Genomic DNA, 25858 nt, shown 5'->3' with positions numbered 1-25858 from the left:
GTGAAGGTGTGTGTGTGAATGGTCTGGTCTGAGTGTGTGTGAAGGTGTGTGTGTGAATGGTCTGGTCTGAGTGTGAGTGTGAAGGTGTGTGTGTGAATGGTCTGGTCTGAGTGTGTGTGTGGTGTGTGTGTGAACGGTCTGGTCTGAGTGTGTGTGAAGGTGTGTGTGTGAATGGTCTGGTCTGAGTGTGAGTGTGAAGGTGTGTGTGTGAATGGTCTGGTCTGAGTGTGTGTGTGGTGTGTGTGTGAACGGTCTTGTCGGAGTGTGTGTGAAGGTGTGTGTGAATGGTCTGGTCTGAGTGTGTGTGTGGTGTGTGTGTGAATGGTCTGGTCTGAGTGTGTGTGAAGGAGTGTGTGTGAATGGTCTGGTCTGAGTGTGTGTGAAGGTGTGTGTGAATGGTCTGCTCTGAGTGTGTGTGAAGGAGTGTGTGAACGGTCTGGTCTGAGTGTGTGTGAAGGTGTGTGTGAACGGTCTGGTCTGAGTGTGAGTGTGGTGTGTGTGAACGGTCTTGTCGGAGTGTGTGTGAAGGTGTGTGTGAATGGTCTGGTCTGAGTGTGTGTGTGGTGTGTGTGTGAATGGTCTGGTCTGAGTGTGAGTGTGGTGTGTGTGTGAACGGTCTTGTCGGAGTGTGTGTGAAGGTGTGTGTGAACGGTCTTGTCGGAGTGTGTGTGTGGTCTGTGTGCGAATGGTCTGGTCTGAGTGTGTGTGAAGGTGTGTGTGTGAACGGTCTTGTCGGAGTGTGTGTGAAGGTGTGTGTCTGCCGTGTGATCTCACTGCTCTTTATCGCCTTTCCAGCTCTGGTTCTGACCTGGTCATCCCTCCCATCCTGAGAGCGCCTGCATGGAAAGAATCCGACACCGGGGGCCTCTCCCAGCCCTGCCCTCGAACCCGCTGCTGCCTCTGGACTGGCTTCCCACTCCACCATCCCACCCGGTTTTCCCAGACCCGGCACCTCTGTGTCTTCTCGCTCTCACTGGGACCGGACTCTGGGTCACAGTACCGAGCCCTTGCGGGCCTCGCCGACACGCCGAGCAGATCCAGATGTCTCCGCTGGTGTTCCTGGTTGCAGGGCTCGAGATCGGTGACATCACTGACCCCGGCTGCTGACCTCTGACCTCTGACCTCTGACCCCTTGTTCTGCTCAAAGGCGAGGGGGCAGAAAGGCAGGAGGGGGATAGCAGCATCAGGCAGGGGGCATTTCCGTCTGGATGAAAAACCACAAACATTGCTTCCCTGGAAATCTCAAGTCTAGAATCTCCATGCTTCCAGCACGCAGGAAGGACTAATTATGTGAAACTGATCTCTAATTGAAAGAACTCAGCTGGAGCAACAGAGGACACTGAACTTCTGAGTGCGACAGTACGGGTGGAACCAGGACCAGGAATTTTAGCCCATCTGAACCTGACCAGCAGAAGGACACAAGCAAGTTTGGGATGGGCTTTGAGATGGTGAGATGGAGGGCTGGTTTGGTTTAGGCTGAGGGAGTCCAAATGGATCTGGGCAGTCCCCTGTGTAGAGAGCAGTCTCACTGTCCCCACACTGTGGTAGGGCTGCAATGACCAGGGGCTGCCACTAGATGGCCTCAAGCACTAGGTATGTGAATACAGTATGTGCTTGTTTTTAATACAGCTGTGGGCTGTAGCTGTTCAGTGGGATTGTGGGGACTTACACATGGGTGCCATTTGTATAAAAGGGTATATTCAGGTCTATTCTTAGCGTAGCTACTGACAAAGCTTGGAAAGACACAGTCGAGCTGCCCGAAACATGGATGCTTTACGGGACTTTTTCACCTCTGGCTCATTTCATCCCCCCTCTCTCGGCCCTGGCACCCGTGTGAACGAGTGTGTTAGTCTCACGGGCGGCCTCTCGGGGCAACGACGAGAAGCTCTAATGAGCAGACCGTTTCCAGACGGACGTCAGTTTTAAATGGAAAGACCACACAGCAAACAATTTCACATGCCACTCATTTCAGTCTGCTGCACATGTGTCACAATAGTTACACTGTGTCTGCAGGAGGCTGTGACTGTAGTAGAGTCCTTTCTGAGTAACGCCCACAGTAGAGTAGAGTTCCTTCTGAGTAAGGCTTAATGCAGATTGCAGTACCTTCTGAGTAAGGCCCACAGTAGAGTAGAGTTCCTTCTGAGTAAGGCTTAATGCAGATTGCAGTGGCTTCTGAGTAAGGTACACACTAGAGTAGAGGACCTTCTGAGTAAGGCTTAATGCAGATTGCAGAACCTTCTGAGAAAGTTCCACAGTGGAGTAGAGGACCTTCTGAGTAAGGCTTAATGCAGAGTTCAGTGGCTTCTGAGTAAGGTCCACACTAGAGTAGAGTACCTTCTGAGTAAGGCTTAATGCAGATTATAGTACCTTCTGAGTAAGGCCCACAGTAAATACCTTCTGAGTAAGGCTTAATGCAGATTATAGTACCTTCTGAGTAAGGCCCACAGTAAATACCTTCTGAGTAAGGCTTAATGCAGATTATAGTACCTTCCGAGTAAGGCCCACAGTAAATACCTTCTGAGTAAGGCTTAATGCAGATTACAGTGGCTTCTGAGTAAGGCTCAGAGTAGATAACCTTCTGATTTAGGCTCACAGTAGAGTAGAGTATCCATTGAGTAGTCCTCTCAGTATAAGTAAAGAACATAAAACATTCATATTGAATGAGAGGAGCTGTCAGCTCACCCGGTCCCTTTGGTAGTTAGTATTTAATTCCACACTCCCACCACCCTTTGTGTAAAGGAGTGCCTCCTGTTCTTAGTTTTAGAAACTTCCATGTAGTTTCCACTTGTGGCTTATGGATCGAGTCAAGAATCTCAGACTTTGTAAATGCGAGGGTCTCATCCAGAGCAAATCCCACCTGTGTCCATACAGCACCAGCTGGAAGTGAAGATGGCCTGTCAGTGCACACCTGTGTAAGAGTCAATAACAATAAGAGTGTGTGTAAGTGTGGGTGAGTCTGTGAGAGAGGGTCTGTGAGTGTGTGTAGGTGTGGGTGAGTCTGTGAGAGAGGGTGTGTGAGTGTGTGTGAGTGTGTGTAGGTGTGGGTGTGTCTGAAAGAGGGTCTGTGAGCGGATGTAGGTGTGTGTCAGTGATAGAGTGAGAGTGATAGAGTTCTCACAGTAGGTGTGGCTGTGAGAATTTGTGTGAGTGTGTTTGTGGGTGTGAATGAGTGTGTCTAAGTGTGTGTGAGTAGGTCTGGGTGTGAGAGTTTGTGAGAATGTGAGAGTTGGTGTGTTTGAGTGTGTGTGAGTAGGTGTGGCTGTGAGAGAGTGTGTGTGAGAGAGTGCGAGTGTGAGTGTGTGTGAGAGAGTGTCCTATAATTTTTTTCTCCTCGTCAGGCTGCTTTAGAAGAGAACCTCCAGACCAGAGGTAATGAAGACTCAGGCAGACTGCCTTTGCATATATAATTGTGTACAGTGAAGAAATAATTTTGTTAAAGTGATATTTTCATAATCTGCATTAATTCATGGTGCATTAATTCTTTATTTTGCAAAGCAAAACAATTTAAGCATGCATATTTACTTTACCTTAAAGTGTAAAAAGACATGATTGCTCAGAAAGTTGGTTTCATGACTTGATTGTGGCAAAGATATGATAGCCAATAGAAAATAATAAAAAAATAATTAAAATAATTGCGTACACTTATATAGCGCTTTTCTGGACACTCCACTCAAAGCGCTTTACAGGTAATGGGGACTCCCCTCCACCACCAGCAGTGTGCAGCCCCACCTGGATGATGTGACAGATATATATACAGTATATATGATAACTATTAGGTGTGCTTAAATATAAATATTTATCTGATATTTATATTTACTGTTTGTGTGATATGATATAAAGGTATGGTACCTATCAGATGGGATATATCCGTCTGCGGTGATATCTCTGTGATATACATACAGTATGCCTGATATGACGTACAGGTATGATATCTATCAGCTGTGAAAGGTGTGTGATTTACACCTCGAGAAAGTGACGGCTCACTCCTCACACCCTCCTGATGCTGTGAGTACGGTCACGCGGAGGGGTAGGGATGCTGTGCTGTGTGGCTCCAGGGTGACGAGGCAGGTGATCTGAGGGGGGAGCTGAGTCTGATCATCTCTGGGGGAGGGTGGGGAGACACCGCTGGGGGGAGAAACTTGTTACAATGTTCTTGCTTATTTTGGTGACTGTTCTGATGTTCTTTGTTCAAACCAGAATACAAATTTGATCAAAAATGAGACGTGATCGCGTCGTCCTTTTCTCTTTTTCCCCAGCCTGTATTAGCACGTTCGCCAATTTAAAGAAAAAGCATAAATCAAAGCCAAAGGTGGTCCCCTTCAGCCCAGGTGGGCACAGGTGGGCCCGGCGTGTCCCTGTGTCTGTTGCTCACGGAAGCCGACCCCTACAGTGACTTCCTCCACAGCCTGGCGCCCTGGGGGAGAGAGGGGTGGAGGTCACTGACAGCACTGAGGCCTGGTCATGTGTTAGACTCGGGTTCTCCAAGCTCCCCTGACCTGACTGATCAAACCCACACCAGCTAGAAGGACATACACAGCTCATCACTGAGGCTGCAGGTCTCGGAGGACTTTCAAGCAGGACAGTCGTCTTCAGTGTGTCCAGTGTGGAACAGCTTTACAGTGGTGTTCGGCGTGTCCATTGTGGAACAGCTGTAGAGTGGTGTTCAGCGTGTCCATTGTGGAACAGCTGTAGAGTGGTGTTCAGCGTGTCCAGTGTGGAACAGCTGTAGAGTGGTGTTCAGCGTGTCCAGTGTATAACAGCAGTACAGTGGTCTTCAGTGTGTCCAGTGTGTAACATCGGTACAGTGGTGTCCAGTGTGTCCAGTGTGCAACAGCTGTACAGTGGTGTTCAGTGTGTATAGTGCATAACAGCGATACAGTGGTCTTCAGTGTGGCCAGTGTGTAACAGCGATACAGTGGTGTGCAGTGTGGCCAGTGTGTGTCAGAGGTACAGTGGTGTCCAGTGTGTACAGTGTGTAACAGCAGTACAGCGGTGTTCAGTGTGTCTCAGCGGTACAGTGGTGTTCAGTGTGTCCAGTGTGTATAGTGTGTAAAAGCGATACAGTGGTCTTCAGTGTGCCCAGTGTGTCTCAGTGGTACAGAGGTGTCCAGTGTGTCTCAGCGGTACAGTGGTGTTCAGTGTGTACAGTACCTGCAGGACGTTGATAAGGCAACAGTACATCAGGCTCTTACACAGCATCAAAATGAAGGACAGTTTGGTCACGTTCAGAGTTGGCCAGATGAAGTTTTCTGGAAACACACAGATCACAGTGATTTGTCATCAGCACCATCACCGTAATACTCTTCTTATTATTAAAGTTAACATCCATCCAATTTCTAATCGCTGCTTCTAATTCGAGGTTGTTATGGAGCTGGGAACCTATCCCAGCAAGCAACGGGTGCAAGCCGGGACACTCTCTGGACAGGACGTCAGTCCATTATAAGGCACACACACAAACACAAACACACAGACACACTCTCATGTGAAACAGGGCCAATTTTCCCAGAAGCCAATTGACCCACCAGTATGTCTTTAGACTGTGGGAGAAAACCTGAAGGGAGAACATACAAACTCCACACAGACAGCACCCAAGGACTTGAACTCAGACCTTAGCACTGCAAGGCAGCCATTGTGCCGCCACGATTATTATCAGTAGCAGTGTCAGAAGCAGGATCACCAATAGCAGTAGAAGCTGTAGCAGCAGTAGGAGCAGTAGCAGTGTCAGTGTCAGTAGCAGCAGCATAAGCAGTGTCAGTAGCAGTAGTGGAAGCAGAAGAAGTTGTAGCAGTAGCAGCAGTAGGAGTTGCAGTAGTACTAGCAGTAGCAGCAGTAGCAGTGTCAGTAGCAGTAGAAGTTGTAACAGTAGCAGTAGCAGTAGTGTAGTGTCAGTAGCAGCAGTAGCACTAGCAGTAGGAGCAGTGTCAGTAGCAGTTGAAGTTGTAGCAGTGTCAGTGTCAGTAGCAGTAGGAGTAGTAGCAGTTCGAGTACAAGTAGGAGTAGCAGTACGGGTACGGGTAACAGCAGTTCGAGTACAAGTGGCAGTAGCAGTACGGGTAACAGTTCGAGTACAAGTGGCAGTAGCAGTACGAGTAGAAGTAGCAGTTCGAGTACGGGTAGCAGTACGGGTAACAGTTCGAGTACAAGTGCCAGTAGCAGTACGAGTAGAAGTAGCAGTATGAGTAACAGTACGAGTCGTAGTAGGAGTAGCAGTGTCAGTGTCAGTAGCAGTAGCAGTGTCAGTGTCAGTAGCAGTAGCAGTGTCAGTAGCAGTAGAAGTTGTAACAGCAGTAGCAGTGTCAGTAGCAGTAGAAGTTGTAGAAGTAGCAGTGTCAGTGTCAGTAGGAGTAGCAGTGTCAGTAGCAGTAGAAGTTGTAGCAGCAGTAGCAGTGTCAGTAGCAGTAGAAGTTGTAGAAGTAGCAGTGTCAGTGTCAGTAGGAGTAGCAGTGTCAGTAGCAGTAGAAGTTGTAGCAGCAGTAGCAGTGTCAGTAGCAGTAGAAGTTGTAGAAGTAGCAGTGTCAGTGTCAGTAGGAGTAGCAGTGTCAGTAGCAGTAGAAGTTGTAGCAGAAGCAGTGCCAGTGTCAGTAGCAGTAGCAGTGTCAGTAGCAGTAGAAGTTGTAGAAGTAGCAGTGTCAGTAGCAGTAGAAGTTGTAGCAGAAGCAGTGTCAGTGTCAGTAGCAGTACGAGTAGCAGTAGCAGTTCGGGTAACAGTTCGAGTACAAGTGCCAGTAGCAGTACGAGTAGAAGTAGCAGTTTGAGTAACAGTACGAGTCGTAGTAGGAGTAGCAGTGTCAGTGTCAGTAGCAGTGTCAGTGTCAGTAGCAGTAGAAGTTGTAGCAGCAGTAGCAGTGTCAGTAGCAGTAGCAGTAGAAGTTGTAGCAGTAGCAGAAACAGTGTCAGTAGCAGTAGCAGTAGAAGTTGTAGCAGTAGCAGAAACAGTGTCAGTGTCAGTGTCAGTAACGGTAAAGGTAACGGTAGAAGCTGTAGCAGCAGTAGCAGTGTCAGTAGCAGTAGCAGTATCGATTGTGACTATGGCCTGCACACACCTGGGGCTGTGATGCTCCTGACAACAGGCTGGCTGAGGCTCCTGTGCTGGACTTCACAGGAGAACGTCCCGCCCCTCAGCCACACCTTCTCTGGCACCGTCAGTCTGGCAGTGGTGGAGAACAGCCTCGCACTCCCACCTGCTGCATTTCTGATTGGCTCTGCCAGGTGAGTCCCCTTGTCAATCACCTTCCCCACGCAAACACAGACACAAAGACAGGTCACACATGACAGAAGGCCACTCAGCCCATCCAGCCTGTTTGATAATTAGTAACTATTTGATCTGAGGATCACTTCCAGCTGGTCATTGACAGAAGTCAGGGTATCAGCTGGACAGCTGGTTACACACACCCACCAGCCTTTGTGTAAAGAAATGCCTCCATTTCCAACTGGAGGATCTCATCCAGCTGTGTCTGGAAATAATCCAGGGCATCAGCTTCAACAACTTGTGTGAGACAAGCTGACATTTACTGGAATCAGTTTACTATAATAATAAAGAAGGTGCTCCTAAGCACAAACCAATGCCTTTATTTATTGTTGTTATAGCACAAAACGCCCAGCAGGTGGCACTGCAGCAGCACTTTCGCTAGCATCACAATGAAACATTCATTAAAAGAATGACACTGGTGGAACAGGAATGGCAGGAACAGAGCACCGCAGCCAGACCCTGGCAGTGCCCCCCGCACACAGAGATGGGCAGCAGCATTGGCACCCTGTTGCCTGGCTGGGTCGGGTCATGAAGCTGAGTAAAACTGGGCCTGGACAGTCCTGGGTTTGGGCACCTCAAGGCAAAGTCAGGTTTGCTGCTGTAACCAGTGCTGGCCGACCAGCAGGTGGCACTCTTCCAGCCGTGTTGTGCGGTCTCTCCATCACTAGAGGGCGCTGGTGAGCCAGCAGCACAGGGGCCTAGCGGACAGAAGACTCTCGCTGGCTCCTGTGTGTTCTGTGAGGCACGAGGCCTCCGCAGCTGCCTCTGTCCTGCCCGTTAACCACAGAGAACCGGCCAGGCTAACAGCGGAGAATTCACCCAGCGCTACACATAGCCCCTGCATGAATAAACCCTCTTACACCCTCAGTTCTGCAAACTGAGCTGGGAGCGTGGGCGATGCACGTTCTGCAGTAGCGCCAGAACCTTTGAAAATCACCCTGTTGACATCACACAGGTCTGCAAAGGAACAGGTGAAGGTTTATTGCCCACTGAAAAGAAACGCAGCGGTTTGGCTGCAGAGCCCCCTGCGGGTGGGAGAGAGAGAGGAAAGATGGCAGCTGATAAAGCAGGGAGAAGGAAAGGCGGGAGTGGAGAGGAGGCGGGGGGCAGGAGAGACGCAGAGTGGGCACTCCGGGGGTGTGAAGTCGAAACCTGCAGATGAACAGATGGAAACGAGTCTCTTGTTGAGAGACAAGGGGGAAGCTGTGATCCTCCTCTTCACTCCCAGCTTCTTCGGGCAAGACATCCTGAAAATTATCCTGAAACTGGGATCACACTTCACACCACCTGAGTGACCCTGGAACTCGGATTGATCACCTGAGTGATCCTGAAACTGGGATCACACTTCACACCACCTGAGGGATCCCGAAACTGGGATCACACTTCACACCACCTGAGTGATCCTGGAACTCGGATTGATCACCTGAGTGATCCTGAAACTGGGATCACACTTCACACCACCTGAGTGATCCTGGAACTCGAACTGATCACCTGAGTGATCCTGAAACTGGGATTGCACTTCACACCACCTGAGTGATCCTGAAACTGGGATCGCACTTCACACCACCTGAGGGATCCCGAAACTGGGATCGCACTTCACACCACCTGAGGGATCCCGAAACTGGGATCACACTTCACACCACCTGAGGGATCCTGAAACTGGGATCACACTTCACACCACCTGAGGGATCCTGAAACTGGGATCGCACTTCACACCACCTGAGGGATCCTGAAACTGGGATCGCACTTCACACCACCTGAGTGATCCTGGAACTCGGACTGATCACCTGAGTGATCCTGAAACTGGGATCACACTTCACACCACCTGAGGGATCCCGAAACTGGGATCACACTTCACACCACCTGAGGGATCCCGAAACTGGGATCACACTTCACACCACCTGAGGGATCCCGAAACTGGGATCGCACTTCACACCACCTGAGTGATCCTGAAACTGGGATTGCACTTCACACCACCTGAGGGATCCCGAAACTGGGATCGCACTTCACACCACCTGAGTGATCCTGAAACTGGGATCACACTTCACACCACCTGAGGGATCCCGAAACTGGGATCACACTTCACACCACCTGAGGGATCCTGAAACTGGGATCACACTTCACACCACCTGAGTGATCCTGGAACTCAGACTGATCACCTGAGTGATCCTGAAACTGGGATCGCACTTCACACCACCTGAGTGTCGACACTGCTGGTTTTCCTCTCTCCCTCATACCTAGAGAAGGCTCCACAGCCGAAACCTTGTCTCTTTTCTTTTCCTTTCAGCAGGGAATAAACCTTCACCTGTTCCTTTGCAGCCTACGGATCCTGACGCAGCTCCCTGCTGGATCTTCACCACACAGGTCCGTGCCAGGAGACCGACTTCACTAACCTCACCGGCGGCGGCGGCAGGGATCCAGCGCCTGCTCGTACCCTTGACCGCCAGCCCAGTGACAGCAGCCAGGGGCGGGATCCGAGCCCAGAGCCGGCCGCAGGTGAACCCCGCACTGCCGCGGCCGGCACCCTACCTTGCTGCCGATCCTCCACACCACGCCGATGGCCTCTGGGTAGAAGTCCGTAACGATGCAGACCAGGGTGAGACGCTGCCGGTCCCGCAGCTCCCGGCAGGAGGGCGGCAGGAGAGACACCGAGGGGGCGCTGTCCTCTCCCTCTGCAGCCGGGGGGGGGACAGGAGGACAGGAGGCAGTCAGGGCGCGGAGACAGGCAGGAGACGGGTTCGAAACTGCGCTTCCTCGGTGTGTACCTTCCGGATTAACCGATCCACTGAACTGGCAGTTACCCCGTCAGAGCTGTCTGGACTGCTCAGGATTGCTTGTAATCATCTTCATCCTCATCATCGGAGCTCTCTATTCCCTGCTCCGAAACATGTGGGAGCTTTAACCCTGGATTAGTCCCGCCCCTGAACGCAGTGCGCTCGCTGTTGGCTCCTAGGTTTCAGATTCACCGTCCCGAGGACACAGACACGAGTGGAAATTACACTGTAGCCTACATCAGTACTGCTGGTCCTCAGGCTCCGGACACCGGTTGTTCGTATGTTTCAGATTCACCGTCCCGATGACGGCCGAGACACAGACACGAGTGGAAATTACATTGTAACCTACACTCTTATAAATTGCATCAGTACTGCTGGTCCTCAGGCTCCGGACACAGGTCATTGAAAACACACAGATGTATGTGTCAGCTCCTTTCACACACGTACAGCTCATTTTATTGTGGCTGGTTCATTTTTAAGACAACGGGTGTTGACGTTAAAGCGGGTTTCAAAGCTTCGCCCGAGCGCCTGGACTGGCCGGGTGCGAACGCGTCAGTGACCCGGGACCGCTGGGGAGACGCGCCGGCTCAGTCAGTCGTGGGCGACAGGACGGGGCTGGAGGCGGGCTCGATTGGGTTTCTGGTAAAGTAGTATAAAATACGAGCGCGCCTCCCACCCGTAAAATGCAGTACACGCCATTCTTCATCAAGACACGCGGGACTCCGCGACTCAGTCACGCTTGTAAACCTGAGTGTTTTTCCCAGAGAAGTCGGAGTTTTAGTTATAGAACTTTATGCAAATGTTAAGAATATAAATATATATTGAAAGAGTTAGTTTCTAACACCGGTCCCGCAGATCTTCAGCTGGTTCAGTCCGAATCTCATCAGTCTCCTTCATTGGGAAAGAGAGAGAGGAGTTTATTTGCCTTATGTGCAGTACAGGCGCGCGCACTGGGGTTCTACTCGCGCTGTCCTCTCTGGACAGCAGACAACGCCGAGGTACAGAAACACGGGCTTGAAGTAATTAGTTCATGAAGTAATTAGCTTGTGAAGTACGCGAATTGCTCGTTTAGTCAGGCGAACTCTGGCACTGCGGGGCTGAAGAGTCTTCAGTATTTTATCTCTCATTAACTCAACACTAACTAGTTGATCACCTCCTCCCGGTTCACGGATAAGACTCCGAATATGAGATGTATATATGACAGGTATGAATATTAAATAAACCTTAGTCTGTGTATATTCTCAACATAATACATTCATGAGTGTGGTTGTTTTACTATATTTATTCTTTCCTTTACATTCCTAAGAAAACAGAGGGTGGTGTTCAGTTCCATATCTACTATTGTTTTACGGTATTTTTCACAATATGTCAAATCGTAAACATGTCAAATTCATGTAAATGTTAAGTTGATCGTTATGAACGCAGTTTTCGTCTGGAGGATTGTCGATCGGTTGTGACGAAATCTCCCGCGGAATGAATAATGGAATCGTAAACGCGCCATCTGAGCCGAGACCTTCCTCAGAAGCGCAGATGACCGTTTAACTGGGAAATAAAACCAGGAATCTGTCTGTTTAAAGCGGTCTCGGACAATGTTTCTTTTCAGAGAAACATACATTTAATTACAATGGACAATCTGATTATAAATTCAGCTACATCTAGTCCAAATAATAATAATAATAATAATAATAATAATAATAATAATAATAATAATTATTATTATAATTATATTGTTGTTGTTGTTGTTGTGCTTTTACATGTAAAGAGATTCGATTGTGCTCAGCTACACAAGACGTTAATATCAAATCCCTCACTTGACAGAGAGCAGGACAGGGGTGTTTACATTATACAATAAGCGTTTAATATCAGCTAATCTCAATTCACAAATTATTTTTGCAGTCCACTTTCACAGGGGTACTCCGGATTTCTGGTTAGTAAAGCATGTTTCAGTCCAGCCCTGGTTTTTGAAGCTGACATTCCACTCCATTCGAGTAGGTGACGATTAGCGTCCTGCTCTGGTTGTTGGGATGATGTCTGTTTTTAACTTTTAAAATGGGTATTTTTCCTAGCAATACAGAGGCGCTAACTGATGTTACAGCTTCTGATAAGGAAACAGTCGATGTGTTCGGAGCAGCGAGTCTGCTCCGGAGTACGGCGTATCTACTCTCTGAAAGACGTCATCGATTTCTCTAAACTCGTGGGTCATCCCCCTTTCGGCCACGCGCCGGGGTGGGTGACCCCTGATTTGACCCCACGCGGTCAGGGGCGCGGGTGCAGTGAGGGGTCGGACAGGAGAAACTCACCTGTGACGATCAGACGAGTGCCGCTTCCGAAGTAGGCAGGACACGGTGAGTCGCGCGGGGAACCCGGTAGCACAGAAACTGCCTCCGTGGGCTTCCACGCGGAACGACAACCCGCCCGCGCTTCCCACCCGTGCACAAACCATCCCCAAAGTGGGAAATCGTCCTGTTTTTAGCTGAAACGTCCCCACGTGTCGCCGGGAACAGAAGGCGGAGACCCCGCAAGGGATATTTCACTTTTTGGTAGTTTTTGACACTCGAGACTTATTGTAAAGCGCGATATCGCTGTGCTGAGTTGTTGACACGCTAGGAAGCCGTGTTACAAAAACTGGGACGCGTTGCGGGTCCATGAAAATAATATTAAAACCCTCAGTTGTAAAAAAAATTCCGCGTTTCCTGGGGAGCGTTGGAGCAGGACACCCGCTTGAGGAAACATTAAAAGAATATTGACCCACCAACTAAGACACTCGAGTCTACAGTCGTATTTTGTACAACCCGCATATCAAAAGACTGACGCGCCTTTTAGTGCAGAAAAGCGTCAAGATGTCTTTAAAATCGAACATCTGGGGCTCTCTCTCCCTTGTTTGTCTGCGGATAGCAGCGAAGGCTGGTGTTCAGCCGGGCTGTGTTTGTGTTCTCCGACCCGAACGGGGAGAAAACCGGACCGGGCCGATATTGCACGGCGGGCGAGTTGAAGTGAGTCACCGTGCTCCCCCCATAACCCACCGTGCTACAGCTCGTGACAAAAACGCCCGTGTGTCTGGCGCGGGCGCGGGAGAGCTCCGGCGGCGACAGGACACGAGTCCGGGTCTCTCCGCGTGTCTGCGTGTGCGGCGGCGATCCGGACAGCTCGGCGCGGAGGCGCCAGGCGGGTCTGACGAGCTCCCGGACCGCAGGGAAGCGCCTGTTCGACTGCGCCCGTCTGCGGGCGTGCTATCCAGCTCAGTCTCCCCCGGAGACCTGTACCCCCCTCTGTAGCGCACGCCCTCATGCGAGCTGTAAACCTCCCCAGCTTGTATGATGACATAGGCGGCTCCCGCCGGCATGTTTGTGCCTTGGCTTGTTAGGATGTGGATAACAAAAAGGAGCCTGTTGCGTTGTTCGCGTGTGTTTATGTCGATTTTCTTTCTCGGTGTATCTCATGCGTTTGCTAGAACAACTGTTAAAAAGTACCGTCACGTAAAGGCAAATCTGAGGCAGGGGAGCCCGAAAGAGCGCACACCAAGGCTCTGCGAGCCTTTTATGCTTATGTGTCACTTGTAAATCGTTTTATATGTGGAGGCTGAGAAAACCAAACTGTCGTAACATGTCGGGAGTGGGGAGGGGGAGGTGGGGGTGATGTGATGCAGATTTCCAGGGGAGACAGAACTGGGTGCGACACCTTCACCGAGTCCGTCAGTTCAGACAGACATGTGCAGAATCGACAGGAGGATACACAAGACATGAGGAATACATGGGCAAGGACAGAGAGAGGAGATAACAGGGGGCTACAGACAAGTACAGGACAGGACAGGAGACACAGAGAGAGGAGATAACAGGAATAGAGCAGGTGATACAGTTAGACTACAGGACAGGAGAGACAGGGGAGATAACAGGGGAATATAGACAGGTACAGGACAGGAGACACAGTGAGAGGAGATAACAGGAATAGAGCAGGTGATACAAACAGGCACAGGACAGGAGACAGTGAGAGGAGATAACAGGGGAATATAGACAGATACAGGACAGGACAGGAGACACAGTGAGAGGAGATAACAGGAATAGAGCAGGTGATACAAACAGGCACAGGACAGGAGACAGTGAGAGGAGATAACAGGGGAATATAGACAGATACAGGACAGGACAGGAGACACAGTGAGAGGAGATAACAGGAATAGAGCAGGTGATACAAACAGGCACAGGACAGGAGACAGTGAGATGAGATAACAGGGGAATATAGACAGATACAGGACAGGACAGGAGACACAGTGAGAGGAGATAACAGGAATAGGACAGGTGAGACAGACAGTTACAGTACAGGACAGGAGACACAGTGAGAGGAGATAACAGTGAGCCCATCCATTTTCTAACCATCTCAGGGTTAGATTCAGGGTCGAAGAGGCGCTGAAGGCTGTCCCGACGAGCTACAAGCACAAGGCGGGTCACTCCCTGGGCAGGACGCCAGTCCATGGCAGGGCACACACAGACACACACACTCACACAAGGGTCAGCTTCCACAGAAGCCAATTAACACACCAGTAAGTCTTCAGACTGGGGAGAACATACAAACTCCACGCAGACTGCACAGGGCGTCCAACAATAGTTATTCTTATATTGATGTTTCACAAGAATCCCTTGAAGTGCTGAGTAGCAGAAAAGTGGTTGAAGATTGAAATAAATACATCTGGGAAAAAACTGCAGGAACAGGAAAATCTCAATCAAAGAGGCACTGAGAAAAAAATCACTTGTATATAATTAAATTTAAATAAACACAAACAGGTAGAATGCAATTTACACAGTATTTAAAGTTTAATTTTATTTCTGTTAACAACAAATAACACTGTACTGGGCTACTGAGTCATTACTGGGGTACTATGGTACTGTACTGGGGTACAGAGTCAGTACTGGAGTACTGTACTGGGCTACTGAGTCAGTACTGGGGTACTACGGTACTGTACTGGAGTAGAGAGTCATTACTGGAGTACTGTACTGGGCTACTGAGTCAGTACTGGGGTACTATGGTACTGTACTGGGGTACAGAGTCAGTACTGGAGTACTGGGCTACTGTTCTGGGGTACTGGGGTATCAGTGAAGAGAGAAGTAGAACAATCTAACTCTGATATCAGAAGGCAGATATCAGGCTTTGCCTGGGTTTTATCTGGACAGTAATGTGCCTGACAAGCAGCTGGAAGAAAAGGTCTCAATCAATAACCCCCATATGTCTCATCTCAGCCTTCCAGGTACTGGAGAAGCCACAATGGGCTCTATCACGAACTGTTTGTGTTTTTAGGTTTCAGAAGCACCGGTTTCAACTGTGCTTAACCTCAAAAAGACGTCTGTTTTTTCATCAGATACTGTGACTGACACTTACCTGGTGTGACAAATTTAGCTGACTATCACCATGGCGACGCAAGTTCACCTAAACGTTTCGAGCAGCAGCCCCAGGGGCTCCACATGAAGACAAAACACTGAAGGGGAACATATAGACTCCACGCAGGCACAGGCCTCGAACATTAATCGAACCCAGGACTCCATAGCTGTGACACAGTAGTGCCGATCCCCACCTTAGATATAGGTCCTCTACACTGTGTCAGTCCTCACATGATGGGATCACCTCCAAGAGAGGAACACAGCTTCTAAACTGCTACATTCATGTACAAGTGTGTTCCCACCCAGATATCTGAGAAGAGACTGAATGATCTGCACATGACACTACAGTGAACTAACTGCATGTACTGTACCACTCACTCTCCAGTTAACACCTACAGGAAATAAGAGACATGCAAGCACATGTACAGTAACTGACTTACCTGGTAACATAAAGGATCAGGTGTGAAAAATAGTAACATACAGTACAGGACAGGAGACACAGTGAGAGGAGATAACAGGGGAGTATAGACTGTTTTACAGTACAGAACAGGAGACACAGGGAGACGAGATAACAGGGGAATATAAACTGTTCTACAGTACAGGACAGGAGACACAGTGAGAGGAGATAACAGGGGAATATAGACTGTTTTACAGTACAGGACAGGAGACACAGTGAGAGGAGATAACAGGGGAATATAGACTATTTTACAGTACAGGACAGGAGACACAGGGACAGGAGATAACAGGGGAATATAGACTGTTTTACAGTACAGGACAGGAGACACAGGGAGACGAGATAACAGGGGAATATAGACTGTTTTACAGTACAGGACAGGAGACACAGGGAGACGAGATAACAGGGGAATATAGACTGTTTTACAGTACAGGACAGGAGACACAGGGATACGAGATAACAGGGGAATATAGACCGTTTTACAGTACAGGACAGGAGACACAGGGAGACGAGATAACAGGGGAATATAGACTTTTACAGTACAGGACAGGAGACACAGGGAGACGAGATAACAGGGGAATATAGACTGTTTTACAGTACAGGACAGGAGACACAGGGAGACGAGATAACAGGGGAATATAGACCGTTTTACAGTACAGGACAGGAGACACAGGGACAGGAGATAACAGGGGAATATAGACTTTTACAGTACAGGACAGCTGCTGTACTGGCTCACGTGCTCACGATCCCCGAGCACCCTCGCTCTTATCTGCACGCCCCTCCCGCGCGCCGGCAGCGCTGTGTCTCGGCTCGCGCACAGGTACAGCGCCGAGTCGTTCCCCAGCAGCCCGGACAGCGTCAGGTTCACCGACCGGTCGCTCAGCCGGACCGAACCGATCCGGGACCCCAGGCTGGGGTCCTGCGACTTCTCGCTGGCTTGTTCTTTGTCATAGGAGTAGAACTCCAGCAGCGGTACCAGCTCGGCCCCGCCAGGAATCTGGCGGTACCAGAAGAAGTTATAGTTGGCCTGGTTCACGGTGCACGAGAAGCTCACGGAACCGCCGCTGGGCTCGGTAACGGCGGACGCGGGGAACTGAGAGACCAGGACGTTCGTCTGGGACCGACAGGCTGTAACATAAGCAGGGGGGGGAGTTGGGGAGGACAGAGACACACCGGTGAGAGATTATCGGGGTACAGTGAGTGAGAACCGGGGGACAGACGGTGTAAAAGCTGGCGGGAAAGGGCAGAACCGACACGCGAGACGACTTTGGGTGAGGAGAGTTTTCCCTCCAGCCTGTTAATGAAGAGCCGTGCGCCTCTTCTTGTTCCTCCGAGTTTATGTCCGAGTGAAGCCTCTTTTTGTTAAAAAAGAAAAGAAAACGCGCCCTTTCCCCTGTCGCGAGCGGCGCGGCTGTTCCTGCACGGACCCGCGCCGCTCTCGCGCCGCCGTGCGTCTCTGGCTGCGCAGTAGTACCACGCGCTGTCCGCGGGCCGCAGGTCCTTCACGGTCAGGCTCAGCTCGGCTCTGGTCCGGACGGACTCGATTCGGTCCCGCACGTCCTGCGGGGCGTCCTTCAGCTCGGTGTCGGAGGTCGAAGTGTAGGAGAAGGACAGCAGCTCCAGCCCCGTCGCTCTGCCCGTGTCGGGCCGGCGGTGTCGGTACCACATCAGGCTGTTGCTGTCGGACTCCGTGCTGCACTGGAGCTTCATGCTGTCGCCGGGTTTGAGCAGCTGCGGCCCGGTGGGCTTCTGCGTGGCGCTGACTTGCTGCTGGCCGCCGGCGACTGAGAGAGGACAGCGCGGAGAGACACTGAATAACCGTCGCGACCGCTCTGAGCCTCGGCAGACACCCCGAGACACACAGGCCGGCGCCTCCGGGGGATATCCGCCTCGCGGGATACTTACAGGGCAGCGCGAGCAGCGCCGCGACCGCGAGGAGCAGAGCGCGGGTCTGGTGCGAGCCCGTCGTGGCCATCCCGGGTGCGCGATCAGGTCTGCTGGGAACCTCTTGCTTCTCTCAGTCTGTCTCTCTCCGTGGGTGTAAATCTGCTGTATGTCCCCCTCCCTCTCTCCCCCCCCCCGTCTCGCGGTCTCTCTCTCTCCCGCGTAACGGAAACTGCGCAGGTGCTGAACCCGCGCGCTCTGTTTCAGGTCGACCCACGCGCTCACTCACCCGGAGACACACAGAGAGAAACAGATAACCTGGTCCTGCTGTCGCCCACAGCCTGGCACTGCTGGAGCAGTACTCTCAGACCCGGGCACTGCCAGTCCATCTGGACCCAGAGCAGGGGCTTCAGTAGAGCCTGGCACTGCTGGAGCAGTACTCTCAGACCTGGGCACTGCCAGCCCATCTGGACCCAGAGCAGGGGCTTCAGTAGAGCCTGGCACTGCTGGAGCAGTACTCTCAGACCCAGGCACTGCCAGTCCATCTGGACCCAGAGCAGGGGCTTCAGTAGAGCCTGGCACTGCAGGAGCAGTACTCTCAGACCTGGGCACTGCCAGTCCATCTGGACCCAGAGCAGGGGCTTCAGTAGAGCCTGGCACTGCTGGAGCAGTACTCTCAGACCCAGGCACTGCCAGTCCATCTGGACCCAGAGCAGGGGCTTCAGTAGAGCCTGGCACTGCTGGAGCAGTACTCTCAGACCTGGGCACTGCCAGTCCATCTGGACCCAGAGCAGGGGCTTCAGTAGAGCCTGGCACTGCTGGAGCAGTACTCTCAGACCTGGGCACTGCCAGTCCATCTGGACCCAGAGCAGGGGCTTCAGTAGAGCCTGGCACTGCTGGAGCAGTACTCTCAGACCTGGGCACTGCCAGTCCATCTGGACCCAGAGCAGGGGCTTCAGTAGAGCCTGGCACTGCAGGAGCAGTACTCTCAGACCTGGGCACTGCCAGTCCATCTGGACCCAGAGCAGGGGCTTCAGTAGAGCCTGGCACTGCTGGAGCAGTACTCTCAGACCCGGGCACTGCCAGTCCATCTGGACCCAGAGCAGGGGCTTCAGTAGAGCCTGGCACTGCTGGAGCAGTACTCTCAGACCTGGGCACTGCCAGTCCATTTGGACCCAGAGCAGGGGCTTCAGTAGAGCCTGGCACTGCTGGAGCAGTACTCTCAGACCTGGGCACTGCCAGTCCATTTGGACCCAGAGCAGGGGCTTCAGTAGAGCCTGGCACTGCTGGAGCAGTACTCTCAGACCTGGGCACTGCCAGTCCATTTGGACCCAGAGCAGGGGCTTCAGTAGAGCCTGGCACTGCTGGAGCAGTACTCACAGACCTGGCCACTGCTGGTGCAGTACTGTCAGTACTGGGCATTGCCAGCCCATCTGGACTCAGAACACAGGCTGCAGCAGAGCTTGGCACTGCTGTCCGAGCAGTGATGGCACTGTGGGGACTGAAGGAGACGGCACTCAGGGCTTTCTGCTTCATTAGAAGCACTACAACATCAACCCGCCCCACCCCCATTAACATCTGCCGACGAATATCTGAAAGTGTGATCCAACCCATTTCTCTATATAGCAGAGAAGTGTGGGGTTACAGGGCCCTACACAGACGACGCACACTAGCCGAGTATCGGAGCAGGGTGAGAGACAGCAAAGAGAAACAGACCCTGACGAAGTACAGCCTGCCTGTCCAGGATAAAAACAGAAAGCTGTCCGAATCTGAAGGACATTGAACTGGAGAGAGGCAGGGAGGGAGACAGGGGCAGGGAGAGAAGGCGAGAGGGGGCAGACAGAGAGAAACAAGCAAACGAGCCAGAGAAGAGAACACACAAAGACAGAGACCCGGTGACCCTGTGTCAACTGTAAAGAAGTGCAGCGTGTTACACTAATAATCTTGCAAAAGGTCTCTTGGGAATAAAATGATTATAGCCCACCTGGCCGTACACCTGTGCGCAAGAGACAGAATTCAATTAACCGCATTTAACTACTTTTTATATACCTTATGTAAGAAGTGTCACCTGCATCGTAATGCATTTTTAACGTAACTATATACAGTAAATGAATAGTGCAAGAGTTTGAATAGGAGGCTGCAGTGCACAGTGCGAGTATATGACATAGAAAATTGAGTTCTTCTGTTGCACGTAACGCAGCCTGAAACATAAATGCTCCCTTTCATTCTTATGAAGAGTGTAAGTTGCAGGGTCCACCGCAGACTGTGCGCGCTCGCAGCGTATAGTCTGTTATCTGTGTTACGCAGAAGATCACACAGCTCGAGCGCGGTTAAGCGAGCCAGTACGTCATCGCCGTGTGGTTACAGCTGGCCCGCGCGCGGCACCTGCGCAGCGAGCTCGAGGCTCCGCATCCTGTTGTTCAACAAACCGCTTCCCGTCTCCAGCAAAAACACCGCGCCTCTTCGGTGGGGGCGAACACAAAAACAGCTCAAACAGAAAGCAACTTGCTAAAAGAAGCTTAAAAACATCTACTGACGCAGCTGTCGACACCTGACCCACATTGCGAGCGAGGAGACCTAACGGCTCGTGTATCTGAAAATAGAGCAGTACTTTGGTGACCTGAATACGCTAAAGATATTAACAAGTCAGAAGACGCTGGGACACTTCAACAGATCTGTCAGTTTAACAGTACAGCGCTACTGGTCCTGCTGCTACTACAACCACACTGCAATTACTACCATTACAGTTACTACCGCCACTACTGCTAGTCTTGCTACCACTAATACCGCTAAACGTCCTACTGCTAATACTACAATTACAACTACCAGTTACTACCAATCTACCAATAAATCTATGAATTGGCTACATTACTCTGCTCTCCTCCCCACTGATAGCTGATGTGTGGTGAGCGTTCTGGCGCACTATAGCTGCCGTCGCATCATCCAGGTGGGGCTGCACATTGGTGGTGGTGGAGGGGAGTCCCCATTACTTGTAAAGCGCTTTGAGTGGAGTGTCCAGAAAAGCGCTATACAAGTGTAAGCAATTATTATTATTATTATTATTATTATTATTATTATTATTATTATTATTATTACCACTACTACTATGACTACAATTGCTAGCACTAATACTACAATGACCCCTGAGTTCCACTGCTACAATGACCACCTCTAGCACTACAGCTACAATACAGCCGCCGAAGCGTGGGAGCAGGTAGAACTGTGGTTGTTTGAGATGTGAAGACTTGGTCGAGCCCGCTCGGCTGAGGGCCAAGCTCCCGGCCCCTGGACGGGGAGGAGAGGGCCCCCTTGTGACCGAGGAGGGGGAGACGCGACACGGAACACGAGCGAGGGAGACGAGAGGGTGACGTGTGGTATACATGCAGACTGAGCGCTGAACGCGAGTTGCAGCAGCTGAGTTTAATTAGTCCGGCTGCCTTCATCCCTCCCGAGCTTCCGTTAAAAACTCCATTACCACTGATACTACAATTAGTACAGCTACTATAATTTCTTGTAATTTCGAGAAGAGTAGGGGTGTTACCCCGGTGTCCTGGGAAAATTGTCCCCTGGCCTTTACCCATCATTGCCTCCTAATAATCCCCCTCTCTGAAGTGGCTTCATCACTCTGCTCTCCTCCCCACTGAGAGCTGGTGTGTGGGGACAGTACTGGAGCATCATCCAGGTGGGGCTGGACGTTGTGTTTCTGTTCTTCTCTTTTCAATACTGTACCACTATAATTACCGGCACTGATACTACCACCACTGCGTTCTGAATAGAAGAACTCGACAGCGGTCGATCTACATTTCATCTAAACTCGAGCAGCGCTGTTTGGGTTCAGCAATGATCCGGGATAATGAAGTGCTTAGCGGTCACCAGTGGCTCCGAGGTGAGGCTGGTTAAATGCTGCAAAGAGCATGAGTGCTGATTAATACTCTTTCAACAACAAACATATTTATCCCAAGGACAAACTTGTTACCCATTGGGAGAAGAAGTAAAAATATTAATATTTAACATGTCCGGTTCCACGAGGTAGGCACGGGATTCGCGGGAGTTCCGCGTCACTTCTGTTACCAGGGTAACCGTCCCGCTCGCTGACAAGGGACTTCGTCTCTCGCGGCACTTACCTGTCACCCCGAGAAGCTTAATGTCTATAAGCTTATTACATGTAAACAAATATTCCAGGAAAGTATATTAAGCAAAAATTGGATAGGAGCGCAATGTGATTCGGCTAAAAAAACAGTAAAAACGAGCAGGGCTCTTTCACCAGGAAGGGACTCGACCAGGTCTTACACTTTCAATCAGGTTTTGTTCCGGAATTGTCCTACATCTGCGGAAGCAAATTGTTATATTGTCTGTAGCTCAAGATTTAAATATTGTCCGTAGCTCAACATGAAGCGTGTGGACGGTTACAAACGAGAGGCCATTTGGTTTTCAGTTGCTAATTGAATCAAGGATCTCATCTAGCTGTTCCCTGAAAGAAACCAGGGTATCGGCCTCAACAATATGGCTGAGCAGCTTGGTCCACACTCCCACCACCCTTTGTGTAAAGACATGACTCCTGTTCTCAGTTTTAAGTGCTCTCCCAAGTAGTGTTTTCAAACATAAGGGCCTTTTTACTGGGAGAGTCTAGTTTCTCTGCTTTCTTCTGATCTGAGGGATTTGAGATGCTGTAACCTCTTACACAATGAAATTTGCGATTTGCAGTGAGATTAAAAACAACCCCAACCCCGTTTATATAAAAAATATGAAAATATGTGAAATGACATCCGCATACATTACTACCTAAAAACGGTGCTCCCAGCGGTGCAGCCTCTCCTTCCTCCAAAAGTGAGCTGGCACAGCTCGAGCGCTCCCTCTAGCGGCGGCTCCGAAACCCTGCAGCCACGCGCGATTCCACGAGACGACGGCGCCGTGCGGTTCAATGAGAAATAAGTCGAAATCAGGGCCCGGGATCATTTCAGACCTTCACCGCCCCAGCATCTCCTTCCAGCCCCGTCTCTTCAACAGAGTGGGCAGGCCAGGAAGGAACGGCCGCAGTCCTGGACCTTCAATATGGTACCTTTCCACTTTTGGAAGGCTTCTGATCAAGTGCCCCGTAAAACACGAAATCTCACATTCCAGGCAGTAGGCTTTCAAGGTAAAGCACGGATCTGGATTTTGAAATGGTTAGTGGACAGGAGATAGGGGTGAATGCCCACTCTGGGGTGGCATCATTCGTTAAACAGCTGGATGAGATCCTCCAGTCAGGACAGGAGGCTTTTCTGTACACAAAGGGTGGTGGGGGTGTGGAACAAGCTGCCAAGCCACGTTGTTGTTGAAGCTGATACCTTGACATCTTTCAGGAAACAGCTGTGATAGATCCCTGGACTACCTGTGTAGGCTGAATGGCTTCTTCTCATTTCTTCTGTTCTTAAAGATTTAAGGTAACGGGTTTTCAATTTGTTCAAAGAAGGAAATAATTATATACTATTCATTCCCTGCATTTACATTTTTCTCTGAATGTTTTTTTTTCAGTCGAACAATTTGTGTTTGTGGTCGTGAAATTATTATGAATGATAAGTACAATAAGATACTGGATTTATTTGGGGGTAATTTTCTGCACACTTGTGATCACAATAGAACAAACACATACTTTGTGCTCATCCAGGTGATTTCAAGTGGAGTCCTAGGAAATCTTCACAGTAAGAAAACGCAGGCTGAGTTAGGAGGAGAATGGCACCTCTCAATGACAGCACAGGACATGCACAGACACACACAAAACACTCACAGAACAGGACACACACAGACACACAAAACACTCACAGGACAGGACATACACAGACATACGGGACCTGCACGGAAACACAAACACATTGACAATAACCTAAACATACACAGGGTGTGCAAACACTGCTAAGTGGAGGCAAGCTGGTTAGTACTTTCACACGATAAAACGGATTCAGATGTGTCTGTTGAGTCTGTAGCATGTGGTAACAAACCTGCCCACAGGATGGCAGCCCACAGTAAGAGACCGGAGGACTGGCTGCGCTCTGCGGCCTGTCTCGATCGCTGTCTGTGGGTGGCTCAGGAAGACGTGGCAGTGATGGGACAGACGTTTCCCTCAAGTATCTCCTGGGCACGATCAGAGGTACGACCGCCAGCTGCCCGAGTCCACAGGGACATTCGCGCGCCCGAGATAATAGCATGCGCCCGTGCAGGACCCAACAGTCTGTCTCCCTCTGCAGCGCTTCTCGCCACAGTCACTCTCACAGCAAGTTCTTCCATGTGCACTCATTCACACACATACACACGCACACACAAGTGCACACAAACATGCATGTGCACTGACGAGCACACAAACATACACAGGTACACACACGCATACAGTGCACTGACGAGCACACAGATGTACACACAAGGTGCAAACACATACTGTACATGTGCATTGCTAAGCACACACACACAAACACAGGTGCACACAAATACATGCTGTAATGGAAAGTTACTGAGAAAATGATGTTTTATCCTTAAAAATGTTCTTTACGGGCAGAGCTGTGTTGCAGAAGCAGCTGGATTCTTAGAACAAAGTGTGATAGCACCCAGCTCGTCAAGGGCACGGGATGTTTTAATAATGTTTATCTCTGCTGCTTGAAAAAGGGAGTACGAGAAACTATTTGAATAACTACTCTTTTCTTTGCTTAAAGCAGAAACCCATAAGGAATGGAAAATTACTGCTTCGCCTGTCCTTGAAGTGTTGCATGAGCTTAAAAAAGATAGAAAACAAGGGGCTCTCCCTGCTTGCTTTTGAATCAGCCTTCACTTCCCTGCACAGACCAGTGATGTCTTTTTCCCATATTGCAATATGAATAAAGACCTTTCTGAGTGAATGAGAATACCTCTCCGGGCTCCCCTTTGATAAAATTCCACGACAATGTGCACTGACATGCACATGCACACTGAAATGAGGAACTAGTGAAGACACAGAAGGTAAAATAATGTTGATGTGTGACATATCCAGCAGTCAAATGCTGTTAGACTGCTGTAAGTAGAGTAACAGTACAGATGTGTGACTGTCACACTGGTCCTTGAAATGAGCAAGACTGCTTCCTGTCGTGCTGAGTGACGGATTTGGACACAGGTGCTGAAATCCAGGAGCGCTTCTACGCAGATGAAGGTGGCTTCAGCCTGACCAAGCAGAGAGCTGCAGTAGATGTGCAGGGACAGCGAGGAGGTGCACCCTCTGAGAATACTGTAGCCTGAGAGTCTGAGGGACACACAAAACAGGCCATGGGTTAAATTCCTGGACGTGTCACACACTCGCCTTGCTCAGCCTTAGTATGGATGGTGTGGACTGGAACAGTGTGCACATCCATCCTGCACTAGTACTGCACCAGTTCCCTTCTGCACACCCACGGTGCACGTTTGTGACCACCCTTATGCGCAGGTCACCCTCATCCAAACCACAGACGAAGCATGTGAAGACAACGCAGCACAACAGTCCCAGGGCTGCTGGGAAGGACACCCTTCCCAGGCTGCCTTGCAAACAAAGACATGGGATATGATGTTGACGTGAACATTGTGGCCACATGCAGAAGAACAGCAAGATGGTTGACAGCTTACTGTCTGTTTGATCCGTGTGTTTACACTATATACATGTTGATTTGTGGTATTTGTGCATTACCTGCATTCGAAGAGATCCTTGGATTGATTTGCTTGAAAACACGACTCAAGTACAGTTTACTGTGTTTTGGAGCCTATGATTTTGTGTTTGACAAACCAATTAACGAATCAACCTTTTTCTTATTTTGTATGAATTATTAAAATGTATTGTGCACAGTTATTACTGTTCTGATACAATTCATTTCATTTACAATATAAACTAATATGACTGAATTCAGCACTTCCAGTTTGCGCTGGTTATAGAATTTTGTGGCCAGTTTAAATAGTTTTCTATTAAGAGTTTTGCACATAAGACGAGTGTTGTGGATAATGAGTAAAACTATTTTATAACCCAAACATGTTTACCAGAGAAAAAGCAAAGTACAGGTAAGGAGGGAAAGCTCAAATTGGGGTGATGCAATTAGTGGGTACCAGAGGGGTCTGCACTGGAACCGCTGGTCTTCTTAATTATATCAATGATGTAATTAGCGGA

General features: G+C 50.0%; 1 protein-coding gene and 1 gene segment (V, D, J or C); both read right to left on the bottom strand.

Annotated features, from left to right (window-relative positions):
- Positions 1–3463: 3463 nt before the first annotated feature.
- Positions 3464–13366, bottom strand: LOC138239460 (uncharacterized). The gene is made up of 6 exons (XM_069191665.1): positions 13047–13366; positions 12324–12490; positions 9779–9921; positions 7044–7230; positions 5193–5249; positions 3464–4414 (listed from the first exon to the last, which is right to left on the bottom strand). The coding sequence occupies exons 1-6, from the start codon at positions 13364–13366 to the stop codon at positions 4320–4322; spliced, it is 969 nt and encodes a 322-aa protein (XP_069047766.1). The 3' UTR covers positions 3464–4319.
- Positions 13367–14804: 1438 nt separating this feature from the next.
- Positions 14805–17913, bottom strand: LOC107078177 (Ig kappa chain V region BS-5-like). The segment is given in 2 exon segments: positions 14805–16971; positions 17749–17913. Coding segments are annotated over 2 exon segments (495 nt in total).
- Positions 17914–25858: the final 7945 nt, after the last annotated feature.

The sequence above is a fragment of the Lepisosteus oculatus genome, chromosome 6, assembly GCF_040954835.1.
Source record: "Lepisosteus oculatus isolate fLepOcu1 chromosome 6, fLepOcu1.hap2, whole genome shotgun sequence".
In the NCBI taxonomy this organism is placed as follows: domain Eukaryota; kingdom Metazoa; phylum Chordata; class Actinopteri; order Semionotiformes; family Lepisosteidae; genus Lepisosteus; species Lepisosteus oculatus.
Note: the sequence above shows the minus strand (reverse complement) of the source record. Positions and strands in the feature narration are given on the sequence as shown.